The following is a 17,031-nucleotide window of genomic DNA, read 5'->3' as shown; positions in this document are numbered from 1 at the left end:
TTTAACGGGCAATGGTTCCCCAATCTGGCCGGTCACCTGGAGATTAAGAGATACCTGAACTCCTTCCAGGGATCCTGACCACACTTCAATCTGGGACAGGTAAGAATCTCTAATAAGATCAGCTAGCTCTTAGCAAGAACTTACTGGGGTCTTGGCAGCATGGTAAGTGTTTCTCAAGTCCATGTTCTCTATTCGTATCTTCATAACCGTGAGGTGGTTGCTATCGTCGCCCCATTTTGCAGAGACTGAAGCTAAAAACGGGGTATGTGGCTGGGAGGGAGGGCGGGGAGCTGCCTAAAAGGCTGTGCAAGTAGTAAGGGATTGAGGAAAGATTCGAACTCAGACCCAGCAACTGCAGACCCCACTCCCAATTACTGTGCTACGTAAGACTTTTGCGGGGGGCTTCTGGTTTGGATGATTAGCTAGCTTTTACGGAAGACAGACGCCCAGAGGCCATGCCACTCTCAAAGGGTGCATTTGTTTAAAACTGTGTGTGCGTCCCTCCCCCCCCTGCGTGTTTCTGGAAGGAAAATGGTTTAGGAACAGCTTTCTCTGCAAACATAAGACGAGCAGCTGCACCTCTTATATCTGCATTTTCGGGCAACGTTAAGTCCACTTAACGAGACGCCTGGTCTCACAGGTTGACCCAATCTGGGAACTCAGGGAGAATCTTTCTGTACACCTGGCACTTCTGGTCCCGCCCCGTTTCGTCGATCTCCCAATCCCAAGCCTGTTCCCCGTGATTGACGTGACCCCAGAGCAATTATAATTGGTCATGGCGGACGGCCGCCCCGCCTCCCCGGCAGCCCCGCCTCCCTTTCATTCTGAAAGAAAGAACCTCATCCCAGATGCCCAATGAGAAGCGCCCCCACCCCAAAGATCCCGCCTCTTTCGGCGCCGACCCCGCCCCGAGGGCCAGAGGGACGGCCGCCTCCCGGCGCCACACGGCCCAATCGGAGGGCGCGTTCGTCCGGATGGACGGCGGCCGGCCCAATCGCCGGGCCCCGGCCGCGCCGCCCCGCCCCTCCGCCGGGGCCGAGCGGCGGGCGAGAGCGGGCCTCGGGGCGGCGGCGGCGGCGGCGGACGGACGGACGCGGCCTGAGGGAGCGGCCGGCTGCCGCGCGGGGCTCGCCTCGCCCGCGGCGGGGTCCATGGCCTGAGCGGCCATGTCCGGCGTGGTGCGGACCCTCAGCCGCTGCCTGCTGCCGGCCGAGGCCGGCGGGGCCCGCGAGCGCAGGGCGGGCGGCAGCGGGGCCCGCGACGCGGAGCGCGAGGCGCGGCGGCGCAGCCGGGACATCGACGCGGGGCTGGCCCGCGAGCGGCGCGCCGTGCGGCGCCTCGTCAAGATCCTGCTGCTGGGCGCGGGCGAGAGCGGCAAGTCCACCTTCCTCAAGCAGATGCGCATCATCCACGGCCGCGAGTTCGACCAGAAGGCGCTGCTCGAGTTCCGCGACACCATCTTCGACAACATCCTCAAGGTGCGCGCGCCTCGGCGTCCCCGCCCGCGCACCTGCGCCCAGGTGCGCGCAGGTGCGGCCAGGTGCGGGCCGCTTGACCCCGGCTTTGGGCGGGGAGGGTATCCGGCCGGGGATGCTCACCCCTTCGGCGCCGGGGCGCGATCATGGCCTGCGCCCCTGCCCGTCTTGCGGGGGGTGGGGGCTGGGGGCCGAGACGCGGAAAAGCTGGCCAACTTCGGGGGATGGGGACGGTGGGCGGGCCCCTCCTGGACGCCGCGCCAGGGACGCGCCCTTACAGGACGGCTTCTGCGCGCTTCCCACAGCCGGCCTCCCGGGGTCAGGGAGCCGTCCTCGCCCTGCCCTCCCCGTAAGTGCCGGAGAGCGGTGTAGACCGGAGAGGAGGCCGGCCGCACGGCTCCGCTTGGGAACTGAGAACTTGCCGCCTGCACAACGTGCAGGGAGTAGAGCGAAGTGCGCGTACCCACGCCCCCTCCCCCAGCCTCAGCGCTCGGGTCACCCACACGCCTGCCCTGGGGCTGGAAGCCAACCCCAGACCGCGGAGAACTTCGTTAGGAAGGGTCTTAGCGTTTGTCGCTGAAAGAGAAGGCCTCGCTTTAGAAACCACCGCGGTCCGCCTACCGAAGCCGCGAATCAGTAACTGCTTGCTTGACACCCTCGGATAACCCAGCCTGTGCTCACAGCCCCCCGCGTTGCCCCGTCGCCGTTGTGTGTGCGCGCGTGACGGTACAAGGGAATTCCTTGCTCTGCACCCTTTAGTGGATGTCCTGCGTGCTGTGCACAGTCGACTGGCTCTCCTATTCCCTGCTCGTCTTATCCTTGGCGGTTTTGGGGAAAACAAAACAAAACAAAAAAGCTGTGGGGTTGACCAAGTCTGGATTCTGGTCTCTCTCTGCTGGGAGTCTGTGCTGAAGGGCTCCCCGGAAAGGAAATCTGGAGAAAACGGACCGCGAGCAGCCCAGCGTAGATTCTCTCCTGCCCTTAGAGTCATTTGGGGGGTTTGTTTATGATTTTTTATGTGCTCGTTTTTACTGGATCGCTACCCCCTCTCACTGCCCTCTCACCTACTCCTTCCCAGGCTCATTGTGGGGAAAGCAGGTATGTCTCAAGCAGAGGAGAGTTTGTCCTACCAGACGGCTGTCTGGACACGAGAGTTTACGGTGCCCCCAGGGACTTTAAACGTAGCAGAGGGCTGTAGAAACCCATCCGGTGCCTCTCACTTCACCCACGAGGAAGAAGTTCCAGGCCCGGGGGGTAAGTGAGTCCACCCCCTGGAAGCCGAAACCCCGCGTCTAAGCCTCCAGGCCCGGCCTGGTATCCCCGCTTTCTGTATTTGTTATGAAAATCTCTCATTTTAGTAGAAAAAGCTCTTTTAGGATCTTGAGGGGAATGACGGGAAGAGAATCATTTGAATGACAAAACACTCCTTCCTTTTCACCTCTTTCAAAAGCCTCTGTGGGTCTGCTCTGGGCAGTCTTCACCAACGTTAAAGGCCAGGAGCCCAGTGTGATTCCCGGGGATACACTGTGTGTTTAAAATTCCCCTCATCTTCTGGGGTAAAGTGCATTTCATTGTCTTCCTCTATCTCGGAGCCAGATTGCGTTTCGGCTGCTTTTCCGAACCTCCACGCCCGGCAGGTGTAGAAAGGATCACAAGGATTTGACTGACTTTCTCCCACTTTTAACTCGGGAGGTAGACAAAATGTTGAGCAACATAGAGTCTTAAATGACTGTGCTGAGTGCGTTTTAGGAAACTCATTCCTAACCTTCTCCCAGTGCACGCAAACGTTAACCTCTACTGACTTCCTGATCAACAGAAATATTAGGTTTGTTAGCCGGTCTCCTCTTTTCCTTCCCAGCTTTTAACTCACCGTAACTCCATTTTAAACTCGCTTTGTCTGTGACTAGTTCAGTGGCTAGTTAGGAATTCTTTTTTAAGGTTTTTTTTTTTTTTTTTTGAAAAAAAAATTTTTTTTAACGTTTATTTATTTTTGGGACAGAGAGAGACAGAGCATGAACGGGGGAGGGGCAGAGAGAGAGGGAGACACAGAACCGGAAACAGGCTCCAGGCTCTGAGCCATCAGCCCAGAGCCTGACGCGGGGCTCGAACTCACGGACCGCGAGATCGTGACCTGGCTGAAGTCGGCCGCTTAACCAACTGAGCCACCCAGGCGCCCCCTCTTTTTTCAGTTTAAAACCACAAATTCTTCCCCCCCCCCACCCCCCCCACGCCATGTTTAGACTGATCACTTTGGGAGGAGACCTTTCAAATTAATTGCTCTGCAGCGGCTGCAGTAGTGGGCATTTGAATGGTACGATTTAGAATACTTCTTGTGTCTACGCGTAGATTCAGCGTTCACAGGCTGTTGTTGAAGTACTGTGTGCCGTGCGCGTTGCCACATCCTTCATAAGTGGCATTTAGTTTTTCTCATGTTTCAGGAGGTATTGTCCCATTTAGCCGTGAGAACACTGAGGACAGGGAGTTCAGAGTCTGTTCAAGGTCAGCTACCTACGTAGCAGGTGGCAGAGCTGGGAACAAATTTTTTTTTTTTTTTTTTTTTTAATTTTTTTTTCAACGTTTTTTATTTATTTTTGGGACAGAGAGAGACAGAGCATGAACGGGGGAGGGGCAGAGAGAGAGGGAGACACAGAATCGGAAACAGGCTCCAGGCTCCGAGCCATCAGCCCAGAGCCTGACGCGGGGCTCGAACTCACGGGCCGCGAGATCGTGACCTGGCTGAAGTCGGACGCTTAACCGACTGCGCCACCCAGGCGCCCCAAAATTTTTGTTTTTTTAACTTTAATTTTGGGGATAATTGTGGAGTCCCATCCTGTTGTGAGAAATAATATGGAGGGCCCACGTACCCTCTATCCTGTTACCTTCTGTGATGACATCTTGCAAAACTGTGATGCAGCGTCACGACCAGGATACCGACGCCACGCAAGTCAAGATACAGAATATTCCCGTCACCGTCAAGGGTCCCTTAGGTCGCCTTTCCTGGCCGCTCCCTCCCGCCCCTCCCTGACCCTGGCAAGAACTGATCATTTCTCCAATTCTACAAGTTTTACTCATTCGAGAATATTGTACCAACGGAGCCATGCGGAACATGACCTCTTTTTATCATTCCACCTCATTCCCTGGAGAATCACCCAAGTTGTGCGTGTTGGAAATAGTTTGCGCCTTCCGTTTGCCGGGTAGGATCCGCGGTGTGGATTTACCACAGGCCACCACGTAACCGTTCACCTGTCGAAGGCCTCTGGGTTCCAGTTCTCTGCCTGTTGTGAGGAAATGTGCTCTGCACGTTCACGTACACGTTTGTACGCACATCTTCACGTGTCTGGGATAAGTGCCCAGGAGCCCAGTTGCTCGGTCGTGTGGCAATGGTGTGGTTAACGTGATAAGAAACGGCAAACTTGTCGGAGCGCCTGTCCCCTTTCGCATTCCCACCGGCGGTGTCTGCATGACCCGGGTTCTCCGTATCCTCGCCAGCATCTGATGTCCTTTTGCTGTGTCAGCCATCCTGTTAGGTGGGCAAGAGCTGTCTCCTCGCTGTCTTAATTTTCCTTTCCCTAATAGCTCATGGTGTAGAACATCTTTTCACGTGTTTATTTGCTGCCCCTATATCCTCTTTGGTGTGGTGTCTCTTGGTGTTTTTTTTACCTATTTTCTATTTCTAGAGGTTGCTTGTTTTTATGGTTTGTTATTTATTGTGGTTTATTGCTAGTGAATGCTTGGAGAGTTTTTTTATGCATTCTAGATACTGGTCGTTTGCCACGTTTTATGGTTTGCAACTGTTTCCTCCCCGTCTGTAGCTTTGCTTTTCATCCTCTTAACAAGGGCTTTCGTAGAGCAGAACTTTTTCTGATGAAGCAAGCTTATCAGTTTTTCCCTTTATAGGTAACACTTTGGGTATCAAAGCTATGAACTCTTTGCCTAGCTCCAGATCCCAATCCATTTTTTTCCCGTAAATTTTGGTAGTTTTACATTCTACATTTGAGTCCCTGATCCATTTTGAGTTAATTATCCCATGAAAATGTGTGAGTTTTGGATGGAAGTTTTTTGTTTTTTGTTGTTTTTTTGCTTTGAATGCTTAATCGTTCCAACACCATCTGGTGAAAAGACTGTCCTTCCTTTGAATTGCTTTTGCAATTTCGTCAGAAACCAGTTGGGCATATTTGTGTGGACCTAGTTCTGAGTTCTCTATTCTGTTCCACTGATCTGTATGTCTCTCCTTCTGCCGTTATCACGCTCTGTTGATTACTATACCTACGCGGAAGACCTTAACATCAGATAGAGTGGTTTCTCCCACTTCATTTCCCTTTTTGAAGATTGTTTTAGGTATTGAAGGGCCTGCGGCTTTCTAGATGTGTCTTAGAATACACTCGTCTGTGTCTATAAAAAAAAAATCTTGCTGGGATTTTGATAGCAATTGCATCAAACCTATAGATCATTTGGGGGAGAATTGACCTCTCGACTATGTTGAGTCTTCCAGTCCATGAACATGGTATGTCTTTCTTTCAGCCTTTGATTTCTTTTTTTTTTAATTTTTTTTAAATTTTTTTTAACGTTTATTTATTTTTGAGACAGAGAGAGACAGAGCATGAGCAGGGGAGGGGCAGAGAGAGAGGGAGACACAGAATCCGAAGCAGGCTCCAGGCTCTGAGCTGTCAGCACAGAGCCCAACGCGGGGCTCAAACTCACGGGCCGTGAGATCATGACCTGAGCCGAAGTCGGACGATCAACCAACCAAGCCACCCAGGCGCCCCCAGCCTTTGATTTTCTTTATTAGCATTTTGCGATTATTAGCATGCAGATCTGGTATGTGTTTTAAGTGTGTATTAAGTATCTTGTTTTCCTTAGAGCAACTGGAAATGATACAGTGCTTTTATTGTCAGTTTCCACATGCTCTTTGTTCTTATACAGCAATGCAATTGATATTTGTGTCTTGATTTTGTGTCCTATGAGCTTAGCGAATATACTCAATCGTTCTAAGGGCTTTCCTATAGATTCCTTGGGATTTTCTCTGTGAATCATCCTGTTATCTGCAAATGAACAGCTTTATTTCTTCTTTCCCAATAGCTATGCTTTCTTTCTTTTCCTTGGCCTTACTGCAGTGGCTAGAACTCCCAGTATTTTGTTGAATGAGAATGGTGAGAGGCCTGTCTTGTGTTTCTTTTCTGGTGTTGGTGATTTCTGTCTTTTATTTTTGTCAGTCTTCTTAGAGGCTTATCACTTTTAATGATTTTTTTTTTTTTTCCTTGAAGAACCAGCTTTTTATTTCATTAACTTTTCTTTATGGCTTTCCTGTTTTCAATATCCTGTATTTCTCTCCTTATTTCCTTCTACTTCCTTCGGGTTTATTTGCTCTTTTTTTTTTTTTTTTCTTTGTTTTTTGAGGTAGAGATTTGGATATTTATTTGGGACCTTTCCTCGTTTCTTATATGTGCCATAGATTTCCCACTCAGCACTGCTTTAGCTGTGTTCACATATTTTGATATGTTGTGTTTGAACTTTTGTTCATGTTCATGTGTGTATTTCTTTTTCAGATTCTTTGACCCACAGATTATTTAGAAGCGTATTGTAGAATCTAGGAGTTTAGAGTTTTTCCTGTTATCCTTATTGATTTCTATGAGTTTATTACGGTCAGAGAACATACTTGGTATGATTTCAATTCTTTGAAATATTTAAGGTTTGTTTTATGACCCAGTATATGGTCTATCATGGTATATATTCTGTGGGCCTTTGTTGGTGAATGTTCATGGACACTTGAAAAAAAAATGCATATCTCTTGTTGGGTGGAGTTTTCTACTTATGTCCGTTAGGTAGTGCCGTTGATGGGGGTGTCACGTTCTGTATCCTTGCTGATGATTGTTCACTCTTTCTGTCGGTTCCTGAAAGGGAGGTGTGAAAGTCTCCCAAATACAATTGTGGATATTTCTCCTTTAGCTCTCAGTTTTTGCTTCATGCGTTTTGAGACTGTTGTGTGGTGTATAAACATTTAGGATTATTAGGACTTCCTGGTGGATTGATCCTTTTGTCATTATGTAATCTCCCTCTTTGTCTCTAGTAATTTCCTCTGCCCTACCTTATCAGATATTTTAATATAGCGACTCTTTTTTTTTTTTTTAATGAATGCTTTCCTGCTGTATTTTTTTCCATCCCTTTGACCTACCCACATTGTTGTTTTGAAGTATCTTATGGACAGAATATTGTTACGTCCTATTTTGTTCACTCTGTCCATCTTTGTTAATTTGTGTATTTTGGCCATTTACATTTAAGGTAAAGTGATTAATCTGTTAAAGCATAAGCCTCCCATTTTGTTAATTTTTTGTGTGTTTCTTCTGTTTTTTATTTTCCTGTGGGTTAAACATGTTTTAGGATTCCATCTTGATCATTTGGTGATTATATATCAATTAAAGCTTTGTTTGCTTTCTTGTTGGTTGCTTGGGCTTACCGTGTACGTGCGTAGCTTAGGGTGCCGGCATCCGTGTTTTACAACCGTCAGTGAAGTGTGGGACCTTTACTCTAGATCCCTTTACCCTCCTCACTTTTTAAATATCAACGTTTTAAGTCTTGTTATACTTGGAGCACCACATCACAGGGCTTTCTGTCAGTCATCAAATAAGATTTAAGAAACTTGTGAAAAGTGGGATGGTTAGATTCACCCCTATTTTTACCTACTCTGATGGTCTTTTCTTCCTGCAGTTCTGAGCTTTGTGTTTGGAAAACTTCCTTTAGCCATTCTTAAGGGTGGGCTAGTGGACAAGAAATTCAGGTCTCCTGCATCCGAGAATGTCTCTATTCCCCCTTCGTCCTTGAGATCTCGGTGCCAGCTATGGAATTCACAGTTGACACATTCTTTTAGTACTTGAAAAAGGTGCCTTACTCTTCTGGCCTCCCCTGTTGCAGATGAGAAATCTGCTGCCCCTCGAATTGCTCTTTCTAAGTAAAGGTGTCCTATGTCTCCGGTTGCTTTTAAGATTGCTCATCTGTCTCAGTTTCCAGAGTTGAACTATGATTTGTCTTGACATAGGTTCTTTCGACTTATTATATTTAGGGTTTGCTCGGCTTCCTGAATCTGTGCGTTTGTGTCTTTCGCCAAACTTGGGAGGTTTCCAGCCATTATTTCTAAAAATACTTTTTCGGCCCCACTCTTTGTCCCTTCCTTCTGAGACTCTGGTGATAGGAGTGTCACTTGGCTCTTAACTGCTGATCTCCGGGTCCCTGAGCCTCTGTTGCCTTGTTGAGTGGGATGTGACATCAGCTACTCCTGGCCTGGCTGATACCGGGAGTATTAGGAGCAGCGGAGTGGTGACCCGCCCAGCCTCCCCCCTCCTTTTCCTGCCCGCCTGTGCCTGGGTCGGGGTAGAGGTTCAGCGCCCCACTGACGCCGCCCTGGTCGGGGAGTTGAGCACGTCCTGCATCTCTAGGCAGGGGACAGGAGAGGAGATCTTGCTCGGCCACTTGGAAGCTGCTCCCTGGTTGTGCGGGGCCCCGAAGGGAAGCGGGAGATGAGCCTGCTGAAACCCAGGGGGTGACAGATGCGGATTTTCTGTTGAGGGACCACCCTTTTCCCAGGCCTTCTGCCGGGAGGAACAGCTTTTCTGGAAGCTGTTTCCATCTGTGCCGTTTGGCTGCTCGAGCTTGGAGGCTGTGCAGCACCCTGTCCCAGACAGGTAGGCGGCAAGGACACCTGGCGAGCTCCCTGCCAAGTGGCTCCACGGGCCCGAAGTCCCGGGCCGCCTGCCGCCTTGTCTCCGCCGGCTTTCCAGCGCGTGCTCGCTGTGTTCCGTCCTGAGTGTCCTTCGTTGTAAGGAGGGGACCCGGGAGGAATGGGGCTACTGCATCTGTGGAACCAGAAGTTTCTGTCATCCTGGTCTTCTGACTCCAGGTCCAGGCCTCCTCCTTCATGATCACAGTTGTGGCTGCATGTGAGCCTCTCATTTCCTTAACTTCATCCCCTCACACTACCCTCTGCAGTGTATTATTTGAATCTGTTAGTTGCTTGGGCTTCCTGTAAATATTCCCGGTAAGACTTCGTATTCATTCTTTTTATCTTTATAATCTTAAAGATGTTAGTGTCTCACTTCCTGGGCGGGCTGTCCCTAAAGTTTGTGTATGTGCTGCCTCAGAACTTCGTTAGTAACCCCTCCGGTGACGGCAGGTGCCTGGGCCTTTGTGGAGAAGGCTTCAGACCAGCTTGGCCTTCTCTCCCGGTGGCTCTAGCCCCCCTCATCTGTGCTTTCAGGAGCGACTTGTGACGACTGAATCCCACATCGAGTTAGAAGTTAATACAACGCGGGGCACCCAGGTGGCGCAGTTAAATATCTGACTCTTGATTTCTGCTCAGGTCATGGTCTCCTGGTTTGCTAGTTCGAGCCCTGTGTCGTCGGGCCCTGTGCTGTCAGTGCAGAGCCTGCTTGGGGTTCTCTCTACCCCTCCCTGCCCCCCTCAAAATAAGTTAATAAAAAAAAAAAGTGAATACAACGTAAGCCATTTGACATACATTAGCCTTTGTTTTGTGAACTAGAAATCCCAATACTCACACAATTGCGTGAGTAGCATTTAACCACCCAGAGGTGGGGCTTCCTAGAGTGTCGTCGTGTGGCTGATTTAGAAACCTTGTGAAGAATGAGATTGTTAGAACTGGTGGTCACTGAAACAAACACTCCACACACACTTTTTGACCATACACCCACGTTGGTGTTCTCGGTGCCAGTGGGGAAAGGGCCAGTTATGACGAATCCGGCCTCGTCTCTACCCTTCGGGTGCTCCGACCAGCTGGGGAGACAGGTGCACCCTTTAACATCGAGTCTGAACGCACGCCGTGCTGAATGCCAGCGTAAAAGGCGGCAGGTGGCTCAGTGAGAGTAGGAAAGGTGGATTCTGGCTGAGGCGTCGGGAAAAGCCTCTGGAGGAAGAGTGATTTGAGCTGGTCTCTGAGGGCGCCCTGGAGTTCGAGCAGGTGGAGAGGGACATACAGATGAGCCCATCTCCATGCGGCACATGTCTGCCAGTTAGGACAGAGAATTCTCGTGGTTTGGAGTGTTAAGAAGGAGAGTAGGAGCTGGACGGAACTTTCTAGCGCAGGGAGCTGGTCATACGTAACGCAGTGGCTTGCCAGAGACCTTGGTCACGATGTTCTTTATGTGAAAACCCCAGACCTTCTCTCTAGAAAATTCATATGCGCACATGTAGTCCCTTCAAGGAGTCCCTCACCGTCCTGAGCCTCGAAGGGGGCCTCTGGATGCTCTGTGGGCTGCAGGGTAAGATATTTTGTGGTAGAATATCGAAAATTACGTTAAATTTTTGTAAATTAAAATCTTTTTTAGGATCGTTGGCTGTGGCATTATCTTCTGCAAAGGCCAGTAGGACGTTGAGGGAGCCTCTACTGCTCTTCTGTATTTTTAGGCACTTGGAAACTCCTGGGCTGCGGGGTCTTTGTTTCTTGGGTTCAGAATCCGTTTGTGCTTGACCCCACTGTGGGTTTCCGTGAGAACAGGAGCGAAAACGCACTTCCAGGTCTGGGAGAACAGTCCGGGTTCTACTGGCTCGTTGGCTGATTGCATTTATACAAATTTACTTTTACACTGGACACGCATGGTTACTGCTTTGATAAGGGCAAAAAAACCAAAGACATCTTTTTCCATCCAGAGACCCCTCTGGCCCTTATTGGGGATTCATAGCATGTGGACGATTGGTCTTACCCTCCCCTTTCAGGTTGACAGCTTGGTCATTTTAACCAAACCGATTTTAGGGGAGCAGTTTTGACCCGAAGTCATCTGTCACGTGAGATTTGTAATACAGCCGTGCTCGATGCTAGATCGTGTTTTGTTGACCGTAGGTAATTCTTCTCTGCTATTATGTAGTTGAGAGCGGGGACCTGGACCCCATCGGTAGTAACTGGAACTGAAGGTTTACACTTGAGGCTTATCTAGAGATGTGATCATAGGGCGAGCTGCGAGCACAGGACGCTGACGTGTGGCGGAGCTGGCGCTAGACCCGCGTCAGCCCTCGAAGGGCCGCGCCCGCCCTCTCTTCAAGACGGGCTGCGGGATTTTGGGTTCTAACTATTCTCGTTTGTTTGCATTTCACCAAAAGCAGCAGTCTCCGTGCCTTCCGTCCGGTGGGCTGGAGCGGCCGCCCGGTGGCCCTTAGGGTGAGCGGAACGCAGACCACGTGATGAGTTGTCTTGAGTGATTCTTTTGTACGTTCGGACGTTCGTCTGACATCAGGGTACGTGTTCACGTGGGTCCCGGACACTGGTTCACGGCAGGAGAACAGCCTCTGTGTCGTGTGAGTGTGTCGGCCGGCCAGAACTCTGTCCCGACGCGGTAGCCCGCGTCCTTTGGGAACTTGTGCTCTGGAAGGTGCTTCGTCCGTAGGACAGAAAAGGAACAGTTGTTGACTCTTGGGCGTCTCTGCGAGTGGATGGAAAGGAGCTGGAGAGTGTGGCAAGAAAGCGTCCCCACCCCTGCTGTCATAAGCAGAGGCCAAGCAGACAGCACCGCTCTCTGAACTCGGGCCTGTCTTCCCGTCCGGCCTGAAGCCCACGGCACCAACTTTGCCCGACGGCCGTGTTACGTGAAGAGTCAGCAGGGAAGACTGATGCTCACGAACACTGACTGGTGTAAGCCAGTGAACCCAGGCCTCAGGGACTCCAGTAACTACTTCAGCTGAGTGGAGCAGAAACTAAGCCACGGGAACAGAACACTCAGACTCGGAATCTGTGCCCTGTGCAGTATTAATATTGTCCTTGCCTTGCTGGAATGTTCTGCTGATGGTACATGGCGTGGGTGCCCCACGGCCCTCGCGTGCACGTCTGGGGCAGAGGGAGGCTCCCCGCCGTACCCGGGGAAGGCCAGGATAGGTGTCAGGGCCGCAGCAAGACGTGCTCCCGAGGTTCACAGCCGTCCCTTTGCTGTGCTGTGTGCACGGTGGTGAGTCCTTTTATGGTGCTTGTCTGCCTGCTTGACTCGTGTGGGGACCGGAAAGACCGGGGAGGACCGGGCAGGAGAGGAGGGCGGGGGCCCCGGCCTCGCTGCAGGGGCCATCAGGACCGTCTGCGGGATGTGCGGTGAGATTCACCTGGACTCGTGTTACACGTGAATCCCCTGGGGCACGAGTGCTCCCACCGCTGAGACGCCAGCAGTTCAGGGTCCGGAGGAGCACGCCCCACGGTCGCTGGCGGAGCACCGTGGCACGCGGAGTGCATTCGTTCTCCTCTCTGCGGACACGTCACACGGCGTCCCGGCGAAGGACTGGACACTTACGGGGAAGGGAAGGGAGCGATTACTCAGTCTCCCCTTACTGCTCGGCTCCCTTACAGGTGAACGGGAGGGGCCGCTTCCGAGTTTGCTTTGGGAATTTCTGTCACACGCGACGGTTCTTCTGTGTTTCCCACTGGTGCCAGCTCTGCCCTGCGGTCGTTGGCACCCCCGGGACGGCCCAAGGCTGCATCTTTGGGGCCACCCGAGTGTTTTCCCGAGGATTCTGACGCCTGGATCAGAGGCCTGTGGGTGCGAAAGTCTAAGTGGGGAGTGATGTGGGAGAGGAGGAGACGCCCCCCGCGAGGCTGGCCGTCACAACTGGGACGTGGGAGACGGGCGGTTGACCGTCTTATCGGTACATGGTGGATTCGGTTCCGAAGCAGTCGGGTTGTGTCCTTAAACAAACCGGCACCCCTGGAACCTCCTAGTTAAAGCAGGTGTCTCATTAAAAGCGATCCTCTCGGGAAGCCGAGTCAGCCAACACTTATCAAGTGTGTGTTGATGCGCGAGATGCCGCGAGGACGCGGCTGCAGAGAAGGAAGAAAACCTTTGCATGGGGCGCTTTGGTGTTTGTGCGGAAGGCAGGTGCTCCGGGCCCAGTGACCCTGTGAGGCTATAGGTTCGGGGCTTTACTCTGTTGGGGAGGGACTTCAGCTCCAGTACTTTCTTAACTTCCCTTCCCTCCCCTCCCCACCCCCGTGCGGGGGGGGGGGGGGGGGGGGGGGAGGATGATGAGCGAGCCGCTGGCCAGGTGACTTTCGAGAAGGAAGCAGGCGCCGGGCTCTGGGCCTCCCTCCTCCGGAGCCCCTGCCCGCAGGGCGTGGCCATTCCGGTTTCATCCCGCCTGTGTCTGTCTGTCCAGCCACGCCTGCGAGCACACCCACACCTCGCTGGCTGCAAGTCTAAAACCAGCTCTCCCATCTGGCGTCTATTAGGACGAAAGCCGGTGTCTTCACCTCCGTCTATCGAGCTGGTTCCCGTTGTGATTTCCACATTGATTGCAGACTCTGAAGCAGAGGGAGAAAAGTGGAGGCTCGCTGAGGGTGAATTTGCCTGGGGCCACCTGCGAAGCTAGAAGCCCCTTGGTGACGTCTCAGCCCCGTCTGGGACTTTTTCTGTGACGAGCGGAAATAGCAAGCTGATCGCTCTTTTAGGAATAAATGTAGTTGTCCCTGAAGGAAGCCATCAAGAATGCTAGCTGCTCACCAGTTTGTGGGAACATCAGGGGTCCAACAGAACGCCGGAGTCCCTAAGTTCCTCCTTTCCCCCCAGTGTCCCAGCCCCTCACGTCCCCACGGTGTCCCTCGTCGGGGCTGCTCCTCACGTCCCCACTGTATCCCTGCCCCTCACATCCCCGCGGTGTCCCTCACCGGGGCCGCCCCTCACGTCCTCCAGTGTCCCTGCCCCTCAGGTCCCCGTGGTGTCCCTCACTGGGGCTGCCCCACACATCTCTGGACATGCTTCTTCGACACTGAGTTGTTACAGGTAACCCAGAAACACCTGGGCCCATTTGACGTCCTGTTGCGTGAAGCTCCCCGTGATAGCTTTCGACTTCTTTATTAATTCCGCAGATTACGTACGTACTGCAGAAATAACCCCAGACACGAGGCTCCCCTCCCTCTGGGCAGAGCTGCCATTGGCCCCGCACGCTAGTCCCTGTAGCCCCCGATCCCTGAACTTGGAGGTGGGTGTTGTGTGGCCCGAGGCTGAGAGCACACCGAACCCGAAGCCGGGAACCCCCTTTCTGCGGTGAGCCAGGCCGAGGGGTTAAGAGCACGGGAGCAGTGAGGCTGAAAGAAGCTGGCTTTCAAGGAACGGAAAGAGAGCTGTGTTGGAATGCCGGGTGGCAGGTGGAGGAGGGAACCTGAGCAGGTCCGGCAGGGCCTCCTTGAGCAAGACAACTCTGGTGGTGCTGGGAGACGAGTGTGGAGTTCGGGGCAGAGGACTGACCCGTCTGGGGCAGTGCATTGGGATGCGAGGTTCACACAACCTGCTCATTACCTGATGGGATGCTCGTGTGTGTGTGTGTGTTTACATATTTGTGCGTATGTGTTGAAAAATCATCCGACACACGAGTATGAAAACGTTCAGAAGTAATCAAGGAACAAAAAGAGGCATTCTTACACATGGAGTTGAACTGCATGAGATTCTGATTTTTGACCCACAAAAACGGCAGTTTTGTATTATGGTTCTAATATTTCAAACACACTGTGGCCAAAGGCAGAGAGATGATTCTAGGGCCGTGTAGTGTGTCTCTTGGCCTCCGCCCCACCTCCGAGCAGTAACGTTGAGGAGCAGGTGAGTCGGCACGGGCCTGAACGTCCCCACTAGTCCCCCCGACTTCGGCCCTGGGACAAGTTAGGGAAAGCACTCAGAAGCAGAGGGACCTTGGCCAAGGCAGAATCCGTGCTGAGCCAGTGCTCACCAGACGGAGTAGTGAGCTCGAAGGGGGGACGTTTGGTAGGATTTCAGAAGCAAGCCCGCTGCGACCCAGACAGGGTTTCGGCTTCATCCCCTTAGACCTGGATCAGCCACGTCAGCCTTCGGCTCTGGTCTGGGAGGACCAGAGGGGTAGAAATGCCGTCAGGGAAGCTGACCCAGAGTGCTTCTGCGAAGATCGGGTTGGTAGAGAGCCGCCCGTGGGAGACGTGGAGACCCGGCCTGGCCACTCTCCCCGCCGTATCCAAAGGGGCCAGGGGAGCCCACACAGGGCGGAAGAAAAGCCGAGCCTGGAAGAGAAGGTGCACTGTGAAAGCGTATATTCTGTAAAACCAGACCCAAGGGTCTGCTGAAACCGTAGCGTGAGAAAAACAGGATGACCTCAGAGTCGGCGAGACACTGAAATGTCACTCGCTGTTCGAGGTCCCCTGAGTAAGTCCAGCCCAGGAAGGGCCCGGGCGGAGACGCCATCGGGACGCGGGGACGGGCCCAGTCCCCCTCGCCCCTGAGTGCCCCCGTCGGGGAAGAGAGTCGGGGAGACAGCGGAGCGCCGTGTGGGGACACACACCTGACGGCCGCCGCCGAGGAGGCCCGACTGACGCCTCCCCTGTGCCCGCAGCGGGGACGGAGCCCGTGTTGTCTCCCGCTCGGACCGTGAGCCGTTCCTGGCCGGACCGCGAGCAGGCTGTGTGGCCTGGCCCAGCTCCGTGTCCCCCGTGAGCCCTTCAGGCTCCGTGGCAGGGAACGGGCCGTCCAGGCGTGGGTCTGTCCACCGCAAACGGATCTGTCCGAGCAGAGGGAAGCCCGTTTCTCTGGGCGCCTGCTAAGCTGAGGTCCTCAGGACAGGAGCAGCTGCTCTGTTCTCCTTCCTGGTGTCTCACCCGGTGCCCGCACGTGGCAGGAGCGGGGGGACCCGGGGCCAGGTTCTCCCAGCTGCCCGCTCGGGACCACGAACCAGCGACGACCACGTCTGCCTGCGCGTGGCTCGGCAGTCTCCAGGCCTCCTTTCACGTACTGCGCTCGTGTGTCCTTGTGGCAGCGCCCCAGTAAGTGGCGAAAGGCAGGGTGGGGGCTCCGCTTGGGTGGAGGAGACTGACGTCCGGCCCTTGGGACGCACGACGTTGCCCGGTGTGAGCGGGTGACGGTGGGCTGTGTTGATGTCCTCGGGCTCCGCTTTTTAAAAACTGGGAGTGGCGCCTAATTGGCGACAGCCTTCCCAGCGGTGGCTCACACTCCCCGTTTGGTGACCTCAGGGGTGGCATCGGCGGGGTTAACCGTCGTCCCCGGTGAGCACAAGCATGACCGGAGCTCCCGGAGGACACGGCACACGCCCCGGGCACACACGGCCTCCTCGGGAGTGATGCACTGTGAGCCCTTGCGAAAGGAAAGGAAAGTTTTCCTAGGAAAACTGGCGGACTAGCAAAATGCCGAGTGTTGACTCCTGAGAAGCAGGAATTTGTGAATTTATTTTTTAAAATAGGTTTTCTACCAGGGCGCCTGATGGCTCAGTCGGTTAAGCCACTGACTCTTGGTTTCAGCTCAGGTCACGATCTCATGGTCTGTGAGATCGAGCCCCACGTCAGGCTGCACGCTGACGGTGTAGAGCCTGCTTGGGACTCTCTCTCTCCCTCTCTCTCTGCCCCTCCCCTGCTCGCTCACTCTCATTCTCTCTCTCTCTCAAAAATAAATTTAAAAAAATTAAAAAAAATAGGTTTTCTACAGAAAACATTACTTTAGAGAGTGCCTTGGCAATAGTAATTTTATAGTATGAGTCCTGAGGAATATATTCAATATTATTGACATAGTGTAATTAAAGAACATAATTTATATGACTAAGCAATCCAGTT

General features: G+C 53.0%; 1 protein-coding gene across 1 annotated transcript in view; it reads left to right on the top strand.

Annotated features, from left to right (window-relative positions):
- Positions 1 to 1,151: 1,151 nt before the first annotated feature.
- GNA12 (G protein subunit alpha 12) overlaps positions 1,152 to 17,031 on the top strand; it is a 109,642-nt gene continuing 93,762 nt past the window's right edge. The window contains exon 1 of the mRNA XM_042921268.1: positions 1,152 to 1,478. Coding sequence (XP_042777202.1) covers positions 1,167 to 1,478 — 312 coding nt within the window. The 5' untranslated portion in view covers positions 1,152 to 1,166. The remainder of the gene's footprint in view (positions 1,479 to 17,031) is intronic.

Source organism: Panthera leo, chromosome E3 (genome assembly GCF_018350215.1).
Source record: "Panthera leo isolate Ple1 chromosome E3, P.leo_Ple1_pat1.1, whole genome shotgun sequence".
NCBI classification, from domain to species: Eukaryota; Metazoa; Chordata; class Mammalia; order Carnivora; family Felidae; genus Panthera; species Panthera leo.
Note: the sequence above shows the minus strand (reverse complement) of the source record. Positions and strands in the feature narration are given on the sequence as shown.